The following is a 13345-nucleotide window of genomic DNA, read 5'->3' on the forward strand; positions in this document are numbered from 1 at the left end:
TGTCAAATTTATACATTTTTCAGTGAAATTTCAACATTTCAATGAAATTGAAACAATTCAAAATAGATTTTGTATTAAACTTAACTTAAGAAGTCAAATATAACTTGTTTTGAAGCTGGGAAGAGCTTCTTTAGGCGAATCTTTGATACCCATGTCGTAATTAATGGTTTTTTGAACTTGTTATTTGATGGATTTCTGTTAAATACTATTAGTTAGAAATACATGTGTTTTTATGTATCACTTTAATTTAAAATTGTCGTACTTTAGACCTAAATCGAATAAACAAATTAATAAAAAACTGGAAATTTTATTATTATCACTAGAGGTTAAATAGTACGGCAGAACACAGATAAACAGTGCCGAGATAATATATTTTGTGCTTGTAAACAATTTTTCTATGAACAAAAAATGGGTTTATCCGAAATTCGATAAAAACAACTTGCATACGTGCTTGGAAACATCAATCATTATTAAACATCGCGTTATCGCCAAAGTTATCGCTGTTATTCAGAATTGAAGTCATCTTTGAAATGGCTTTGGCTATTTATGGTGACCAGATATGAACGTGCAGAGTTCCCAACCTTTATCTCCCATATTCTTCCTCCCACTTCGTCTTACAACATACCTGCCCCGGTTGGCGATGCCAAAGTCCCACTGGCTTCGGATTGACAGTTTGAATTCTTGTGTGTTATTCACATAAAAAAATAACACCTTTATCAATTTTTTTTTGGTAAACATGCCATGTATTAATAATACTAATAATACATTAATTTGTTAATGTATCTTTAGCTTCTCTTACATTTCTACATCATATTACGATATTTTATACGACTTTGCAATATCGACAAAATGTCCACAGCTTTCTTGGCTGGGAATGCAGCTGGTATTCAGTAGTGCCCCTAAAGGTCCATCTACACGCTCAATTCTACTTGCACAAACACTATATTTAACACCACCGCGCAAACGCATATTTATATATATATATATATATTTTCCTATCGAATTCCATGCTAATTTTGGCAACAATTATATTTGGCCTAAACTGATTGCACATGCAACACAGTCTTTATAATATGATATGTAGATCCGTCTTCACGCAGCGTTTTGCATACGCAATCAGTTTGTGCCAAATTGATTACTATCAAAATTAACAGGGATTTCTTTAGTATATTCAAGTGAGATTGATCACCCTTGAGGTGATTTTCTCAAGAAAACGGCGCTATATAAATAATCCAATCATTATTATTATCAAGTAAGTTTGTTCTAGAAAGATTGAGTGTAGACGATCCTTTAGGGGCACTTATAATAATAATAATATTTGGCTAATTTATATAGCGCCGTTTTCGTGAGAAATCACCTCAAGGCCGCTGTACAAATTTATTTCTTAAATAGTTAATACTAGAACTACTGACTTATCTCAAAGACTTATATCTAGTGACTTACGACTAAGGCCTATAACTAATATCTTAACTTCATATATACGAGTATTTACATATTTAGCAACTTATAACTAAAATTAATATTAACAATCTAATCTTACTAACGCCAGAAGAAGAAGGAAGTTCTATTATATTAGGGTGTTTTTATTGTTAGATGGATATATATGTTAAATGAATGAAATTATTGAATAAAATCAATAGTCAATCTTAAACGCATTTAGATGATTCATATGCTAACAATTAAACCGATTGATTTGTTATGTTCCCGCTGATATTGTCCATTGTCCATTGGTAGGCAAGTCAATAGCAACATTGAATGAACGGAATCGCTAGATAATTGAACAATTACGGTATAAAAAAATGAAAATAAATAAACATTTGGATAGAATGACGGATTTATGGAAATGAGTGTCTGAAAAAGTGAGTTTTTAGTTTGGATCTAAATTCTGTTGGGCTGGTTATACATCTCAATTCCATAGGAAGTTTATTCCAAGCCTTAGGGCCGGATACTCCGAATGCACGATCACAAAACTTAGTGTTCGGATTTCGCTTAGGCTCTTTCAACCTTCCAATTGCAGATGATGTCGCTGATCTAAGGGTTGACATACATAATAAAGAATTTAAGTAAAACAAAATACAAATTCTAATTAAATCAAATGTTTATTGGAGACACAAATGAAAAAATATCTTTGTTTTAAACCACTTTATTACATTTATAGACGTCGACCGGTTTCGGTTGAACTCAACCTTCATCAGGAAATACCGGTAATACCATCAGGAAATATCAAAAAATACCGGTTTTTCAGAATTCGCCGAACACCTAATTAACACTAATCATACATTTAATAGAACGACAGGAGTTCAAATACTACATAAAAATAAAATAGGAATACGTCTCAATAATCTAGAATCATTGGAAATCTCAAAAGCAAGTAAAAATAAAAATAATTACCCAATTTTAAACAAACAGATAGAATTCACTAAAAGCCCTATTTTAAAGATGTTTCCTTTCTCCCTGGGTAATCCCCACCCCTCCCCGACCCCACTACCTACTCCGCTGCCCTGATGCTCTCTCCCTCACATTTATATACTTTCTCTTTCTTTATTGTTTACTTAATAATCTTCCTCTGTATTATATTTTAGTTTATATTTTTACTGTCCTGATGAAGGTTGAGTTCAACCGAAACCGGTCGACGTCTATAAATGTAATAAAGTGGTTTAAAACAAAGATATTTTTTCATTTGTGTAATAATGTCAAGCCACAAAGTGTTTGCTTCCTTCGATAGTTTATTGGAGAGTTGAGCGCAGAAATAGAAGGATTTATGCTTGCCATTTAGGATAGAGTCGAGTATGTAATTAAAATTCTAATTAAATCGAATGAAATTCAAATAAAAAACAATCATTAACACAAGTACTTTTAACTTTCAATAGGCATTTTATAAAATTTATCAATTATGTTGTTTTGCAAGGTTTTTTTTGGGTTTGTTTAAATTTAACACGTGAGTTGAAGAGTATCTACCAGTTTCATTGTTATTGCCATTTTCTTTATACAGACGACACATGAGAGAGATAGGGTGATATATTATACGCATCATAGAGGAGGCCCCGAGGGAAATCTTTAGAGAAGCCATTTGGAGGCAAATGAGGTATTTTTGGAAAAATAAACAATTTTATTTGAAATATTTTTAATACTTGGCTCGCAGATATTATTTCAGCCCTGCGAAGAGATCGTCCATCTTGGTCGTATGCGTTACTTAACGTCGAGGGAAAACATAATTAAAAGTGAGTAATGAATTTATGACATTTGCGTTAATGCTTTTTTTCTTGGTAAAAACAGAATATTGTTGCCAAGGTCTAAAACATTTTTATTTTCTTTATTTATTTAGTTCTTTATTAGTTAAAAAAAGTGAGGCTTGTTCAAAACGTGTCGATCTCATAATTAGAGAAATAGGTACATAACCAACAAAATAGGTATAAAAACAGTTAATATACATCATGGCATGAAAAACATCCTTACAGATTTTGGAAGGAAAGCCTGTTCAGCCACACAAAAATTAGTTTTATTGGATTTAAGACCAAAATTCTTAAACAAACCAAATTTTTTTATCAAAAGGTCTACTAAGGATGTTTACAATTTTGTTTATTTGTGTTTTAAATTAGAAAATATGGGCCATTAAAGTTTAACAATTATTTGTGAGTTAAATTAACAACATAAACTTGCCGTCTACTATGAGTACTATCTTAATATACTTACTATCTACTATGAGCCTTACCAATAAATGTGTATAAACAACCTTACATAATCCATTGATCTCCGGTGACTTTTTTTTTCAAATCGTCCACATTTCTTAACTGGTAGTTCAGCCGAAACCACTCAACCCATCAAATTGACCACAGATGACCAATTACGAGTAGTGCTGATTTTTTTTTAATAAAAAACGTCAAAAATGTCACCGGAGACCAAAATTTCATTTACATTTTTACTCCAAATAATGTCAGGATTTACTGGTTAAAGTAATTCAAGTATGTCCCTTAACACCCTGTACAATATGGCATTTAAGAAAAAAAAATCCTTATGGATTTTAAAACGAACGGCAGCGCGGCACAAAAACGGCCAAATACTAAACAAAACCGAATAATTTTTTTAATCAAAGGTCTAGTATATGTGCTATTCTGTTTTTTAAATTATAAAATATGGGCCATAGAATTAGATACTTATGATTTTAGGGGCACTTTTGGCAACTATTTGTATGTAATTTTAATTATTAAAAAAAAATTCCCTATCTACTATGGGCCTTATTAATAAACTTGTTTTAAATTTTACGCAACTGAAGAAGAACTATCAATGTAGAGATTGTTTTTATTTTATTTAAATACGCCAAACTAGGCAAATACCTGTATCATTGTGGTAACATAAAACAAATTAGAAAATGAAACATATTTAATAATGCATATATGTGGTAAAACTTTTAATATAAAAAACATCAATAATATAAAATAGTAAAAATAATAATAAATATTGACATCTACCAAGCTCCCAGACTCTCTACTCATTTACGGCTCCAAAGACTAAGATGGGCCGGACATGTGCACCGAATGCCAAGCACACGTGTACCAAAGAAGGTTCTAACAGGACACCCGGGAGGCAAACGAAAGGCGGGCAGACCTAGGCTAAGATGGGAGGACGATGTCAGGAAAGATGCCAGAGGACTACTCCATGTTGCAGATTGGAAGACGACGGCCGAGGACAGAGGGCGGTGGAGGCTCATGTTAAAGGAGGCCAAGGCTCGAAATGGGCTGTAGCGCCATTGAAGAAGAAGAAGAAAAATAATATAAAAACAAATTAGTATAAAAAACAAGAATAACTGATTTGGGTGTCTCGGTGTTGATAGGCAAATACGGAGACGTCATGTTGTATAACAGCAAACTATAAATCTGCTTCTTCAGTTTTGGAGTCCAGTCCTATCCAGTCAAGTCCAGTTTTCAATTTAGTCAGACCATGATTTTATTCAAAGAGCCTTCCGATTCTGTTCTGCCACTTTCAACCAGCCATACTGTAATTCGCTTTTCAAGAGGGTCTGTTTTATATTGCTATTGCTGTTTGATTCCATTATATACTTTAGGCACCTATATTTACCTTTGGTTGATTGTCAGTTGTGTAAAGTTTAAAATTTATTTATTTAGTAAAGGGTAAGTTTATAATAATTAAATACAGCAACGAATTAAAAAAAAACATTTTGACCTCAAATTCAAAATTGCACATTTGTGAAAATTCACGGTCCTCTTAATGGTATTACTGAAAATTGTATTTTCCAAAAATTGCCAAATTTAGTTTAAAAAAAAAGAATACCTGTTTTTTCCTTCAAAAACAATGATCATCGTAAATAATGAAAAGAAAAAACTTCCGTCGTTATTTTTTATTTCAAGTGTTCATTTGTTTATTATCACCGTAAAATACCCAAACGCAAGAGAATTATCAATATTTGGAATGTAAATAACGGTTCCATGATAACCCAACACACCTTTAAAAAGTGATATAAAGTCATTAGAAACGATGAAAAAAAAAAAAACCTAACCTAACGTAACCTAACCTAATCTACTTAACCCAGTTAATAATGTTTTTCTTTTATCACTTTCCATGACGTTATATAACTTTTGAAAGATGTGATGAATTATCATTTTGTTGATTTATCCGGTCACCGTAAATAATCTATCTATCTATTTATATATAAGACCGGTCGGTGGCCGAGTTGACATCGCGCTTGGGTCCCACTCAGGCGTAGTGGGTTAAATTCCTCGGCTGACTAAGTCCTCCATCACAACACAAGCAACATTTTCAGCTTACTGTGGTGGTATTAGGAGATTTTCAAATATTGTCAGGTTATTCGTAACCCGGGAATGTTTGTCTGTCTTTTTAAAAAAAAAATATATATATATATATATATATATATATATGTAAGAGTGTCTGGCGGACCCCTGACTTGATTTGTATACAAATCTAAAGTTTTATTCCGGGAGTGATGAAAATAATCACACTTGACCTTTGAAGATACATGAGGAAAGTCACTGTCTGTATAAGATTTAGAAAAAAACATTATTTCCAAATCCTACTTTTCTTAATGCATAATATTGATACTTCTTTACAAAATTTTTAATCTAACGAAAGTACAAACTGTCACAATTGATTTCCGAAAACTGCGTAATTCGATAATTTAGAGTTTTTTTATGAATTGGTAACACTTTTTCCAGCGACCACCGATTTGACAGTTGATTTGTGCTCGGTTTGCCATTTCACCATTTTATGGTTACTAACTTTTTGTTCCACAATTGGAAGGCATTGTGGAAGAGCTCGCCACAATCAATCTATTGAATGAAACTTTTGACGAGTGCATAATTTCGTATTACAGACCTGTGAATGTCCTCCAGGATCAGGTGTATCGTGGATTTTTCTTTAGATTATTGTCTGTGTGGATATGCAAAGTCGCTAGACTACGTCAATAAACCAGAGACGGTGGACGACGTTGAAGCTAACATTGCCGATATACGGTCCCAGCTGCTCGAAAATTAGACAGAAACTAGACTAAACTTAGAGATTGCGCTCTATTCGGGCCAGCCCCGGTGTTCATATGCTCGAAATCATATTTAAACACTAATGGCTTAAAATTATCTATCTTATAAAGCCAATACCATGGCTATTAAAAAATGCCCTTTACAATATCTAAAATAATGTTTTTCTAGTATCCCAAATCCCGAGGAATAGTTTAACGGAAAGCGGATAAGATTGGCATTATGTGGTAAGAAATAATGAAAAACGATAATTAACATAACATAAACACAGTTATAACATTCATTTTGTGTTCACAAGTTAAATTAAACATTAAATTTTTTTAATGTAATATGAGGAATATAGATACATAAATATTTAACAATATTACATTTTAGATCATCATTGGTTATGTATACCTTATCAGAAAAGAGAAGTTCTTGTGTCTGATGTGAGCCACGATTCTTACATAGGTTTTATGTTGTAATAATATTTTTGTATAGAATATAGACTTTTCAATGTAATGTTTAATTTAACTTTTTTTGATAATCTTTTTATTTTAATTTTTGTTCTGATTGGTTGATAATACAATAATAATAGCGCAGTTCAGAAGGGAGATTATTGTAGTTTTTTATGGCTTGGTAAAAATAATGGTTTTGCATTTGTGTTGTTTTAAAATTTTTGTGTAATAAATTGATTTCCATTTCTCATTAGTTTGTGAAATTCTTGGTATTCTTTGTTATTTTTTTCTTTTCACATTTTTACAATGGAAGCTTGCTTAAATATCATTGACTATGGTACTGGAAACAATTTAAATAGTGATTCTGTTGAGAAGGTAGATTTATGATGATTCTTTGTGAAACTTTTACCTAGTTTAGATTGTTTTTTATAGGATCCTCCCCAACCTATGATTCCGTAGATAAGCAAAGAGTGGAAAAGGGAATAGTACACATTTTTGATTGTTTTCACATTTAAAATATTTCTTAACCTAACAAATATATTTAAATTTAATAAATATATACAATTCCTGATTCTCTTTACAAGATCCTCTCAAAAGCTGGGCGTACTGTACAGGGCCCGCAGATACTTTAATAGTACACAACTGCTGACCCTGTACAAATCGCAAGTGCGCCCTACTGTCGAATTTGGCAGCCATCTGTGGTCCGGAGCCCCTAAATACCTGAAAAAACCCTTGACTCTGTGCAAAAACGGGCGGTCCGTTTGATAGATTCCCCAATCTTAACAAACGGACTGCAATCTTTAGAGCACAGGCGTCAGGTAGGTATGCTGTCCTTGTTCTATCGGTATTACAATGGAAGATGCTCTGAGGAACTAGCGTCATTGATACCTTCGGCACCGGTGCGTAGTCGGGATACACGCCAAACGCGCACCCAACATTTGTACACGGTTGACATTTGTCACATGAGAACGGGTCGCTTCTACGATTCTTTCTTAAGTTCAACAGCTCGGCTGTGGAACGAACTGCCGGCCTCTGTGTTTCCTCCCTCCTACAACATGGGACTCTTCAAGACCCATGTTCACTCCTTCCTCTCCACAAAAAGACCCTCCACACAGCATCCCCAAAGATGACATAGGCCCTGAGGGAAATTATTTTCTTCAGGGCCTCCTGTGTGGAGTTAATATAAAAAAAAGCTCTTTAATGTGGCTTTTCCACTTCAGGTTTTGATCAATGATCACACCGAGATATTTAACTTCAGAAGAAGAGTTGATTACAGTATAATTATGTTGTTTACAGTTTACAGTTGTTTACAGTTTACATTATCACATTTTTCGTCGAGGATTATAATACTTACTTTCTGATTAGGTATTTTCTTTAAGGAGAATAAGACATTTGTTGTTTTTTTCGCATTAAGTGTGAGCAGGTTATTATCAAACCATGATTTTAAAGCATTAATATCTCCATTTGCCACTTAGTAATATTGTTTGTTAACTATTTCCCATGTTTGACCTTTTATTAACAATACAGTGTCATCTGCGTAGGAAATTAATTCCCCTTTAATTTTCTATTGAAAAATGTCATTTACATATATTAAAAATAATAATGGACAGAGAATTTTTTGATGTTTTTTATATCTGGCTATACCATAATAGTTATATAATTTAAAAGAAACATACATTCGCAAAATGTCTCTAGGAATATTATTAAAGACATTCGACATTATAGTATCTCCAATCTTTTTCTTTTTCACTCAAGACGTGTGAGATTTTTATGAACGGCTTTTAGAACGATCGTACCTGACATGGATTCGACCTCTCCCTGGGACCATTATATCAATTATATATTCACTGCATCAAATTAAGTTTGCTATTTTGTCAAGGAAAGCAATTGTTAGTCTTGGGTGTTTTAAATCTTATTTATTTTTAATTTGAAGTAAATCAATTTTATTGTTTATAAACACAATAACAATAAACAAATAGATATGAAAATAACATAGTTCATCAGTTCAAAAGTTGTGTGAAACAAAACGTTTAAAAGACTTTATTAGTAAGGGGGACAGTCGTTAGTCTTGTCAAGATTTTTCCATTAAATTGTCAATCACGATCATATATTTTTAACAATAATTAACTTCATTATGTATCTTTAGCAAAAGTCCATTAACAAAGTATTTTTCTCCATAAGAAAGAATGTGATAAAATTAGGTTGAAGTATTAGGTGAATGTAAAGCGACTATATTTTTTTTCCGGATTTTATCAAGTGTTCCAAAAATGCAATTACATAGATTACAAAGAAGGATTTAGCAGGTTCTTAGAAGACTGTACTTTCTAACAGATTATGTCGGGGCAGCAGGCTGGGTAGGTTTTTCTTAGGTCAACTTCGCTCAGCTTACAGGGAGGTTTAACACGAACAGAACCACATCTGCAACAAGTAACATTATTAAACCTAAGACAATTACTCTGATTGGTCCAAACGGCGAATCAAAGAATCCACGAACTTAACCAATATTTATCAATGTACCAGTTGGCTATCTGTTACCATAAGGTATAGGATCTTGAATTCTGTAGATTTGGGTTCCCTGAAGGTGTAGCACGGACTTTATTGATGATAAAATCATCAATAGTTACGCCTTTTGATCAGATATTGTTAAGTTATCAAGATCACTAATGAGTGTCTAAGTATCTGCATGAGCCAGTTTCATGCCTTACTGCCTGTTGGTTTTAGAACTCCTTCGCAGTCTCCAAGCCTTGATTGATTTACTTTTTAAAATGAAAAACGGTAAATGTATTATTTTATTATATTACCCTGAAATGGAGAGCGTGTGTTTATTGTCACTGTTTAAAGATTGTCCGCAAATCATACGTTCACATTCCTCAGGGACTGGATATGCTTTGCCGAATTCAAGCGCCATGTTGTATCTCTCCACAAAACACTTGCCGGGGTAGGCTGTGAAAATAATAAAAACAATTATTATTTTATAATTAGGAATCAAATATTTAATTACTAAAAAATGAATAAGATAAATCAAGAAAGTTTCATTAATTATCTAGCAACAATGTACACGAAAACTATAGGATATTATAATAACAGTGAAAACGAGTATCTGTAATTTTCGCATCATGTGATAGTTTAGCCAGTTTGACTTTATATTATGTTTTCAAGGTAGAGTTGAAAATGTCCACATAGGGTGTTGAATGTTTTGCAGATACGTCCCATAAATTTTCATATTCTTAGATTTACAATGTGGTTTATTGAATAAATCAATAGATCTGGTGTGGCGATCATGTAATCTTTTCTAACAGATATCGATATAGTTCAAAATTTTGCATAAACATATCCCATTGGTGATTTAATTAATTTATATAGAGCAATTGAATTAAATTGATTGTTACTAAAACAATATGAAAGATATTTCGTATGTCTTAATATCTTCAATAGATCAATATATTAGGGATATTGGGGATTCAATTGCTTAGCAACACTAGTCACGGCATACGCTTTGCATTTGCTCTCTGATTATTTTTTGTTAAATCAGATAGAAAAGAAAAAGATTTGATCCTAAAACATATAATATTTGAAGATGAGAATATTAGATAACGCAATAAATAAACTGCCTGTAAGCCATAGGATATTTAGGTAAATAATTTTGATTTAAAAAAAAAATTAAGCGAGGATTCCAGTAACCAAGGTAAACACCAATATTTGACATAAACACTATTTTATTTATTTATTTTGATAAAGTTTTTCTACTTTATATTATATTGATTTGTAAAGTTGAAAGGCAGTTTAATGAGAAATTATAGATTTTTAATGTTGAAAGGTAGTTTAATTAAAATTTTTAATTTGGGCATATTGAAAATTAATTGTTTATAAATGAAATTACTAGGTAACGATAGTTGCTTGGTAACTGGAATGTAGCAAAAACGAAACAATCACGTACAAGTTGTTTTGAAAAATGACAATAATGTCATTTACAACCAACGTAGATGAACAGGGGATTATTATGTCATTTGTACAGATGAACATGGATAGACGAACGATGTCAATATGTTCATCTTTCGTTCATATGTTTATGTATCTAAACTAGAAACAGATATGTTGTTATGCAAGGCAGATAGAAACGTTACACCTTTGAATTTTAACGACGAGAATGCCAACATTTTTATAAATCCCGACCAGGAGTTATTAGATTCCTGGTCAAATAAAATTATTCACGCAAAACACTTCAATTATCTTAACCAAACGTATGTTGACAAACTTTGGTCAAACAAATGGTTGGGTATTGGAGAGTTATTTACAGTTTGAGAAATCAAAAAAAGAAAAGATTGATGAGAAATACTTACAAACTAATTGCCCTATACGACAGTGACACGAACAAAAATATCTTTGAAGTTCATAATTTTGAAAATAATTTTCTTACCGGCATTTTCGGGAACCAATTCAAAGGCCTTATATGCTTTTGTCTCCATCACCAAGAACGTCGCAAAAATGAGAAATAATAACTTGAATTGCATTTTTCTACGATATATTTTATTGGTTTTAAAAATATGTTTTACGTGTTATGAGTCAAAGAGAATTTCACAAACTAACGATAAACTAAATAGTAATTAGTTTTTATTACAAAATTTAGACATTTAACCTCTTGGATCATTAGAGATAAGTCACGTTTGTTCGGTACTTGAGAGGTCACACAGAGGGAATTGAACAACGCTGCTATTTGAATAGTTGCGTCGAAATCGTTTGTGTGATAGTAACTCAATTACCAACATAAACATTCGCGAGATACGATTAGAACAAGTTCAATTCTGATGGGTGGAAAAATAGCGCCGTCTGACCCTGGCTTTATTGACTTCATATACTAAGGTCAAAGATTTTTGCTTTTTGTTTAAAAAGTTTTTACATAGAAATAATACTATCTTTGCGATAAAAAAACGTTCGAAAACAACATAAAAACTTTAGAATAGTAAATCGACGAGACAATACCCTAAAATAGAGCTAGAAACTTAACGACTTAAGTGAAGCAGCCTTGCGCATAAATTTGCAACGCGCGGACCTGGTGTTTTGGACAGACCTACGTTTGAATTTGCCCTATCAAACCTCTAAAATAATGTTGAAATCTATAAGTGATGAAGTCGCGTAAAAACAATATTCGGCGCGCGGCCAGCGTAATGGACCAACCTACGTTCGACTTTGCCCTAGCAGGCCTAGAAAATCGAATATTCCGTGGAGTTTAATTTATTTCTGATCATATTTCTAATATCTCAAATGTTTCTAGAGGGATCCCTAGGGAATTTACTAATTAACTATCTAGAAAAATAAAATCTGATGATTAGCGCTAATTTTATAGTTGAAAAATGTTTTATAAAGTTTTGAAACCATTTTACATAAAATATTTTAATGGCAAAAACCTGTTCTTATTAATCTTTCAAATAAATAACTTAGATCCATAGGGATCCCTCTAGAAACATTTTAGCTATTAGTAATACATTCATCATAAATAATTAAAATGCGAGCGTCGGGCTAACACTCTGTATTAGAGTCTTATGTATCCGAGGAAGCTACAAGCCAAAAATGTGTATATTTTTGGTATACCTTATATGGTAGGTAATAGGCATTAAAATCGCTTGACAAACGGAGTCTAGAAACGTTCGATTTCAAGCAAAAAACTGGTTTTTTATTTATTTTGTAAATAATTTTATAAGAAAGCAAAAAAGTTAATCAAGTGAAACTGTCACAGATAATCTTGGCTATAATACTGTATTTTTTTGAGTTGTTTCCTTTACGCGTTCATATATTTCTATAGAAAAAAAATATTTTAGTATTTGGCTTTTGTATTTTTTATTGAGTTATTTATTTTTTTCATTGTATTCTACTCAAGCGAAGCGATAGAAAAACCTTCAATTTATCTAAAGCATATTTTTTGGGATTCATAATGAACACATATTCTTTATAAAGATTGATCAAAATAGTGATTTGGCATTAAGCTTCGCCTTAAGTTGGTAACATGTATTATTTTATGCACTATATGCATATTTTTTGGTTTTTCAATTTTGTATTACTTAAGCAGGATATCATTTTGCTTTTTTATTTACACATGTTCTTAAGTTCTATTTACTATGCCGTGTTGCGCTTCCTCCTTCTCAAGCCAACGTTTCGGACAGGGTTACAGTTTTCTTTATGCTGTTTTGTTTATTTGTTCGAAACCTTGGCCAAAGAAGGAGCGCAACACGACACAATACTCGAAAAATAAATCACGATATTACGAATACTTTCTACTGAGATAAACTATCTAACATTCACGCTCTTCCTCGGCAGGGGTAAACAGAGAGGATAGACAGTCACAGGACTGTCTCACAATGTCTAATTCACATTTATATGTAATTATCTACGTTTGTACCTAGATTG

General features: G+C 32.2%; 2 protein-coding genes across 2 annotated transcripts in view; one reads left to right on the forward strand and one right to left on the reverse strand.

Annotated features, from left to right (window-relative positions):
• eag (potassium voltage-gated channel protein ether a go-go) overlaps nucleotides 1-13345 on the forward strand; it is a 356292-nt gene that overhangs the window by 90990 nt on the left and 251957 nt on the right. The gene's annotated exons all lie outside the window — the stretch shown is intronic.
• Nucleotides 8561-11549, reverse strand: LOC149415598 (uncharacterized). The gene is made up of 3 exons (XM_089642476.1): nucleotides 11361-11549; nucleotides 9745-9886; nucleotides 8561-9361 (listed from the first exon to the last, which is right to left on the reverse strand). The coding sequence occupies exons 1-3, from the start codon at nucleotides 11452-11454 to the stop codon at nucleotides 9268-9270; spliced, it is 330 nt and encodes a 109-aa protein (XP_089498602.1). The 5' UTR covers nucleotides 11455-11549; the 3' UTR covers nucleotides 8561-9267.

Source organism: Hesperophylax consimilis, chromosome 18, assembly GCF_061612785.1.
Source record: "Hesperophylax consimilis isolate HC1 chromosome 18, BYU_Hcon_1.0, whole genome shotgun sequence".
Taxonomy (NCBI): Eukaryota; Metazoa; Arthropoda; class Insecta; order Trichoptera; family Limnephilidae; genus Hesperophylax; species Hesperophylax consimilis.